Source organism: Erithacus rubecula (assembly GCF_903797595.1).
Source record: "Erithacus rubecula genome assembly, contig: SUPER_Z_unloc_3, whole genome shotgun sequence".
Lineage (NCBI taxonomy): Eukaryota > Metazoa > Chordata > Aves > Passeriformes > Muscicapidae > Erithacus > Erithacus rubecula.
In genome coordinates this window covers 71737-79748 of record NW_027635944.1, presented here as the reverse complement: position 1 = coordinate 79748, position 8012 = coordinate 71737, and the positions used below count along the sequence as shown (strand labels likewise).

The 8012-nt window shown below is 55.3% G+C and overlaps 1 protein-coding gene across 1 annotated transcript; it reads left to right on the top strand.

The window, feature by feature from the left end:
* Positions 1–662: 662 nt before the first annotated feature.
* On the top strand, positions 663–3246 carry LOC306814890 (uncharacterized protein; the record flags this gene model as incomplete). The annotated part of the gene is made up of 2 exons (XM_079331384.1): positions 663–684; positions 2176–3246. The coding sequence occupies exon 2, from the start codon at positions 2245–2247 to the stop codon at positions 3244–3246; it is 1002 nt and encodes a 333-aa protein (XP_079187510.1). The 5' UTR covers positions 663–684; positions 2176–2244.
* Between the last annotated feature and the right edge of the window lie 4766 nt (positions 3247–8012).

Here is an 8012-nt window from a genome sequence, read left to right as displayed (position 1 = left end):
CTGGAGAGTCAGTAACTCTCTGGGGCCAGGCTCCATTGCTGGTGCTTTTGAGGAGCACCAACCGACTGGTTTCCAGGAACATGGAGAGCAAAGCAGAAACTGATCAGGCACTGTGGGCAAATGCCAGCAGGAGTGGATGGGATTGGAGGCAATCTTTCCTTTCTGCTTCTTGCTGTGGCAGGGACACATCCCATAGGGGTGGGAGACTCTCGGCCAAGGCTTTCCCCCAGGTCCCCCAAATGCCAGCATTGCCCAGGGCAGAGAGGGGCAGAGGGGTCACCCAGCTGTGGGCAGCCCGTGCTCCCAGACACTGCTGCTCCCAGGAATCCTTGGCAATACATCGGGAGGAGGGACGAGACACAGGGCAGCTGGGACAGCTCTGCAATGTGCCAGGAGCAGGGATGAGACACACAGCCGTGGCCACCTGTCACTGGCAACCAAAGGAGAGCAACACGCAGACACAGATGTGGAAAATAAGAAAGAGTATTTTCTTTTTGCGCCTGACAGTGTGCAGCTCCGGGGGTGGGGAGGGGGAACATCCCGTTGTGACATCACAGGGTGGAGGACAGTGACACCACAAGTGCCAGGTTGTGACATCGCCCCTGTTGCTGATGACACTCGGGCACCAGCAGAGCCTGGGACAGTCTGGCCCAAACCTTGACTTCTGCGTGCCAGGACTGCAAGGTCTGGAGGGTGAAGCCCGGCCTTTCCCAGTGCTGGGTGGTGTGTCAGGGGCCAGAGCCCTCCCAGAGCCCTCCCAGAGCCATCCCAGAGCCATCCCAGAGCCATTCCTGAGCTGTCCCAGAGCCATCTCAGAGCCATCCCAAAGCCATCCCAGAGCCATCCCAGAGCCATCCCAGAGCCATCCCAGAGCCCTCCCAGAGCCTTTCCAGAGCCATCCCAGAGCCATCCCAGAGCCATTCCAGAGCCATTCCAGAGCCATCCCAGAGCCCTCCTTGAGCCATCCCAGAGCCATCCCAGAGCCATCCCAGAGCCCTCCTTGAGCCATCCCAGAGCCATCCCAGAGCCATCCCAGAGCCATCCCAGAGCCATTCCAGAGCCATTCCAGAGCCATCTCAGAGCCATCCCAGAGCCATCCCTGAGCCCTCCCAGAGCCATCCCAGAGCCCTCCTTGAGCCATCCCAGAGCCATCCCAGAGCCATCCCAGAGCCATCCCAGAGCCATTCCAGAGCCCTCCCAGAGCCTTTCCAGAGCCATCCCAGAGCCATCCCAGAGCCATTCCAGAGCCATCCCAGAGCCATCTCAGAGCCATTCCAGAGCCATTCCAGAGCCATCCCAGAGCCATCTCAGAGCCCTCCTTGAGCCATCCCAGAGCCATCTCAGAGCCCTCCTTGAGCCACCTCAGAGCCCTCCTTGAGCCATCCCAGAGCCATTCCAGAGCCATCCCAGAGCCATCCCAGAGCCATTCCAGAGCCATCCCAGAGCCATGTCAGAGCCCTCCTTGAGCCATCCCAGAGCCATTCCAGAGCCATCCCAGAGCCTTTCCAGAGCCATCCCAGAGCCTTTCCAGAGCCATCCCAGAGCCCTCCCAGAGCCATCCCAGAGCCATTCCAGAGCCATCCCAGAGCCTTTCCAGAGCCATCCCAGAGCCATCCCAGAGCCATCCCAGAGCCATTCCAGAGCCATCCCAGAGCCTTTCCAGAGCCATCCCAGAGCCATCCCAGAGCCATCCCAGAGCCATCCCAGAGCCATTCCAGAGCCATCCCAGAGCCTTTCCAGAGCCATCCCAGAGCCATCCCAGAGCCATCCCAGAGCCATCCCAGAGCCATCCCAGAGCCATTCCAGAGCCATCCCAGAGCCATTCCAGAGCCATTCCAGAGCCATTCCAGAGCCATCCAAGAGCCATTCCAGAGCCATCCCAGAGCCATCTCAGAGCCATCCCAGAGCCATCCCAGAGCCATTCCAGAGCCATTCCAGAGCCATTCCAGAGCCATCCCAGAGCCATCGCTCCTTTTCCCTGACCTGCCTGCTGGGGCCAGCTGGGCACGGCAGCTGCAGCGCCGAGGGTGACACCGCGGTGTCGCTGCCGTGGCTGTGGCGCAAGTGACAGGGCTCCGGGAGAAGGAGGGTGTCCCTCTGCGAGGCTCTGGGCATTTCCTACCTTTCATTCCTCTCCCTGGCACAGCCGGTGACCGTGGCCTCTCCCTCCTGCAGCATGTGACGCCAGCGAGGGGTAGCGGCTCCTGGTCTTCAGCTGTCCCCAACGTGTTGCAGAGTCCAGGAATGGCCACAGGGACAGACAGCAACTGCCCCATCTGCCAGGAGACTTGGGATGACATGGCTTCAGCTGCGCCCTGTCGCCACCAGTTCTGCCTGGGCTGCATCCTGCGGTGGGCCACGACGAACCCCTCGTGCCCACTGTGCAGAACACGGATAGAGACCGTCAGGTTTTCTGAGCGGGGCGAACGGGACTACGTCCAGTTTGTCATCAGCTCCGCTGCCGAGCCAGCAGAGACCAGCAGCCGGCCAGGGAGAGCTCGCCATCCCCTGGAGCAGAGCAGCCTCCGTGGCCCTGTGCTGTCCCCCGCACCTTCTGCGCGGGGGACGCCGATCCCAGCCGAGCAGAGGCCTCCGGAGCTGGAGCCTGTGGGTGGCCTCCTGCCCGAGGTGTGGGCAGGACTGTTCCGACAGCGGCAGCACCTGCTGGAGCCCGTGCGGCCCTGGCTGCGCCGGCGGCTGCAGGGAATATTCCGGGAGCGCTGGTGGCTGGCAGAGGTCGCGGGCAGCTCCGTCCTGCGCGAGCTGTGCCTCCACGGCCCGGCTGCGGCGATCCTGGTGCTGAGGCTGCAGCGCTGCCTGGAGGAGCACACAGCGCCGCTGGTTCGCGACCTCATCGGCGTCATCGCGGGCCGGTGCAGCATGGAGGCCAAGAGGCGGCTGCGCCTCCGGGACACCGGGGAGGACGGCGGCTCCGGCAGCTCCGGCAGCTCCGGCGGCTCCGGCAGCTCCGGCAGCTCCGGCAGCTCCGGCAGCTCCGGCAGCTCCCGCTGCACCGGCTCCCGGGACAGGACTCCTGAGCTCGGGCCCGCAGGCTCCGGCGGGCAGGATGCAGCTGGAACATCGCAGAGCAGCCTCCAGGAGAGCCGCAGCTGCGCCCGCCCTGTGCCCAGCCCCGCGGAGCGGGAGCGGCCCCGGAGCAGCCGCCGGGGGACGGGTCCCTGTGCCCGGGGCTGCGTCTGCAGCGCCTCCGCCCCCGGCCAGGGCAGGGACCACCGGCCCTTGTAAACTCTGCAGTGCCTGGATATTGTCTGACATTACTGGGCAACTCTGAACTGCAGGGAGTTCTGATAAGGAGGCTATTGCAGATCTGCATGGGAACACTTCCCTTGTCTAGCCGACTGAAAAGCAATTGCTGTAACTGAACTGAAAGTCTGATTGGTAAAATCTATTTTGAACTCTACATTTAATAAAGTTACACCAAAAGCAAAATACGAGTATTGCCGTAGAGTCTTTGCAATGCTCTCCGATGTACTTTGTGCTGGTGGGAGAAATTCCCGTAGTCTTTTTTCAAAGAATGCTATAAAGCAAATGACAACTGAGTATTTTCACCTTATGCAAAAACTGCATTAAGCAAAACACAAACAGGTACATTGGAGCTGCATTTCCAAAGCACGTAGTTTACTCAATGCTTACAATTACAGAGCAGGAAATGAGAGAATCCGTGCACTGAACAAAAAGCCACAACTGTCACATGCAGTCTGTTCTTCCCTCACTTGAATATTCTCCTATTTGAAACACTGTTGCAGATTGAAAACAAAATTTCAGTGATTTTATTTCAGTCAGCTTTGTTCAAACATTAAGAAGAGCATTATTGGTCTGGCAAGTCCTTGCTGAGGATGAAGAGCTTGTTCTTAATTTCTATCAAATTAATGGCACAGAGGGTTTTCATCCTGCAGGTGTGACCTCTCTGACAAATTCAAATTCTGTCTGTTCATCTTGCAAGGAGGTCTGTACCCACAAGGAGAGTGTTGCTTTTGCCAAAAGACCACAGTTTGTTTCCATGTCCAGAAAATTCAGGCACAATTACTTCCCATTTTCCTTTTGCTGTCAAACCAGTGGTTGAACTGTCGTTGTTAAGAGGGCTGGATTTGCTTCCCTGCTCTCTGTCAGCACAGGAGCAATTCCTAGCACGTGCAGGCAGCAGGGCACAGGCTGTGCTTGCCCTGGGCCAGTGTCTCTGAGGCTCAGCAGGGCAGAGGGACGTGAGGAGCAGGGGGAGCACTGAGGGTCTGGGACAGTGACAAGTTCTGCCAGGCTGCATCAGAGAGGGGCCTGCAGGGTTTGCAGCAGCTCTGCCCCTGGGTGGGTGTCCAGGAGCACAGAGAGCTAAGTGGGGACCCGAGGGCTGGTGCAGCCAAGGTGCTGCAAATGCCTCTGCTGACAGCAGCTCATGCCTGGCCCTTGCACAGCTGGGGGACTGGGAGACATCCAGGGCCAGCATTGCCCTGGGGCTGCTCCACTCTGGAGCTCTCCCACAGGGAACAACTTCTGGATTTGAGGATTTGCACGGTGGCTTGGGCCATTAAAAATGTGTGGTTCCATTGTCCAGCTTTACTGAGCTGAGGGATCTGCTGGGCACACTGGATATTTTCCACCACTCACCTTCTCTCGCTGCCAAAATCCTCAGCATCAGAATGTTTACATCTGCCACTTGCTTAGAGTAACACAGATCAACACCCATTTCAATGAAAACTTTAATTCCCTGGAAACTGCTACAAGTGCTCTGCTAATATATGTAAATGTTGATTTCAGTCTAAAAATTTCTTCATATAACCACAGCAGCTCTTGTAGTAACAATAAATAAATGAACAAGTGTCAGCTGGGACTGTGCAGTTTTGAAAAGCCTCTCCTAAATTCTTGGAGTGGTGAGCACTTTGTCTGGAAGAGCTGGGGAAGCCTCCTGACCTGGGAGCAATCCAGAAGCAGCCTCACTTGTCCTGGAGGGGTCTGGAGACAGCCAGAAAAAGGGACACTGGGTCAGTATCAGCTCTGTGCTGATATTGTGTCAGCTTGTGCACCTTTCCCTTGGCAGCAGTTGCATTTCTCTCAGAGAGTGTAAAATTCCAGATCATCCCAGGCAGCCTTAGAAGGAAAATATCCCAACAGGTTCTGGGCCTTTCCAAGCACAAAGAACTTGTCAGTTTAGCTCTCACTCCCCATTCCCTCCTGCTGGGAACAGCCTGCCTTGGAATTCCTTGGCAGGAAAGCAATGCCAGAGCATCACTGCCGGGTCCTTTGCCCTCTGCACACAAGTGACACAAGTTCCAGCTGTCCCTGCACATGACTGGCCCACACAGACCCCAAGATTTTCAAATCACCCCATCCAAACCCCCAAATCCCCCCATGTCCCCCGGTGTCACCGCTCAGGTGGCAGCAGCAGGTCCCTGAGTGCAGGGACACGTTTCCCTGGGGCAGAGTCTCAGCTGGGAATTGGAGGCTGCTCTGGAGAGAACAGGCAGTCCTTCCAGAGCTTTCCAGACTGCAGAGTTCTGAAGTGTTCCCAATAAAGCCACAGCACTTGCAGTGCAAGTGGCACCCAGGAGAGCTTTAATCACAGTCCCAGCTCACACAAAGAGCCCAGCCCTGCCCTTTCCCCAGCTGACAGAGCCCTGAGTCCTGGCTGAAATGCTCAAGGGTGCTGTGAGCTGGGTCAGGAAGCAGCTGCATTAGCTGGCACTGAGGAGCTGCCCCTGCAGGGAGCCACAGCTCCTCCAGCTCTGCCCTCAGCTCTGGGAGGAACAGCTGGCAGGAAAGAGCTCCCTGCCAGGCCTGCAGGCTGCTCCAGCTTTGACCTGGGGTGCAGACCCAAAGGGCTCCCTCTCCCCTCTGAGGCCTTGCCAACATGGGGACATTTAGGCTTTTCCTTTAGTTCCTGCATTGGAGAATTGTTTCCCCTCAGATATCTGCTGCTGCTTTTACTCCTGTGTCTCAGGATAGGCATCAGCAGGCTGCTACCAAACTTAGATAATGATTTCAGGCAAGAAGTTTGGGCTTTTGCACTGGCTTCATTATTTTGTGGGGTTTTTGCTGTTGCTGCAACAGTCACCCTGCTCAGTGCTGCCCATGTAACACTGTCACCGTGCAGCAGATTGACCCATGGAGCTCAGCTGGCAATGGGGACATCAGGACTGGGGACACAATCACAGGTCAGGCTGAGGACACAGCTCCCACAGGTCAGGTTAAGGACACAAGGACAGGTCAGGTAAAAGACACAAGGACAGGTGAGGTTAAGGACAGAGGGACACAGGTCAGGTTCAGTCACAGCTCCCACAGGTCAGGTTCAGTCACAGCTCTGTGTCCTCAGCAGAGGCCTCGGTGTCGCTGCCTCTGCAGGGCAGAGCAGGAGCTGCTGCCAGTGCAGGATTTGAACTAAAGGCACAGGAGCTGACCCTGCACTCAGGGCTGAACTCTGCATGTCCCTTCCTCTCTGTCCAGCTCAGAGCAGCCCTTCTGGAGCTCTCTCAAGGATTGTGGGCTCTCCTCTTACCAGGCTCCTCCTTGAGCTGTTCCTGTTGCTTGTGCTGCCAGGCAGGGCTGTCTCAGCTGCAGAACTGTTCACAGGCTGCTCTCCTGGGCACTCAGGGACACACTGACATCCTCCTCAGGAGAAAAACAAGAACAAGTCAAGCAAAGATCACTCAGTATTTCCTTGGAGTCATTTCAGGCACACAGGAGCTGTTCCTCTCCACTCCCGAGGGATGTGTAACACCAGGGGAGCACTGCCCTGATGGTTCACTTGGCAACTGTTCCAAACTCCAAATTTAAGTTGCCAAGAAGAAGCTCAAGTTGGCACTAAATTACCTCCCAGGCAAAACTCAGATAAAGCCCAATAAATCAAACCAATGTTCATGTCCTCACACCAGACTATGCCAGGAGCTGTAAGGAATCACCCAGCAGAAATCCAGGTGCTCTCCTGGTCCCCAACACAGGTGAGCAAGGACAGATCTCACTGCAGGCTCTGCCCAGGACCTTGTGCTGCAAACCCCACACAAACCACACATTTCTGGTTGGGAACCTCACCCCAGCCCACCAAACTGCACAGACATGAAATTCTAATGTGCTGCATTTTGGAGCCTTCTGCTGCTGCTCCAGATGTAGTTTGAAAACAAACTTGGGTATTTCCAAATGTGGCGAAAATCTGTAGGGTAAAAAACCCGAAAAAGCTGTAACACCATGTAACCAAGTTATGTTTCTGTTCCACTGAGACAGTAAATGCCCAAAGAAATGCCCCTGGAATTTATCTTTACACAGAACAACATTCTCACTATGACCTCTTCTGGTGTATTCATCTCTTCTTCCATAGCCTGGCCACGGGAACCCTAAAGATGAATTTTTCTGAGCCTGCAAAATTTCCTTCACTGAGGGAAAGAAAAGCTGTTGAAAACTGTTATAAGTCAGTTTACAGTAGACAAAAGGCATCATACTGTGGAATAAGGTATGGGTAATTAAAAAAAAATCCACTTCCTACCTTGCATCTGCTCTTCCCCAAGAAACAATACAAAGCAGGCAAAGGACCTGCAAACTAACAGAAATACAGAGATATTCATTAGCACAGTAATATGCAAAAGGCCTGCACCATGAATACACATGCAGTAGGTATTTTTTCCATGAAAATGAGCACCCTAATTTGGCTGACACAGGAGATCATGTCTTATGCTCATTAACGTCAGATATTTTTGATTCCCTCTTCTTTTGAAAATCTTGCTTTAGCAAGCAAAGTGATTTAAAAAAACTGGTTTAAAGAAGCCTTTACTTTTCTGGACTAAAAGAAAGCTCTCAGTCCTAACCCCAGCACTGCCATCAAGCAGGCTTAACCTCCCAAAAGGCCATTTCAGGTTGGGGCAGTGAAAATTTCTCCTCAAAGAATCTGCCCCAGCTTCAGTATCTGTGACTGGGGCTGATGGCTGCGGGCAGGGAGAGCTCCCTCGGTGCTGCCAAGAGCCCCCAGAGCCTGAGTGTCCTCCTGGGCTGCCACCAGCCACAGTGCCACC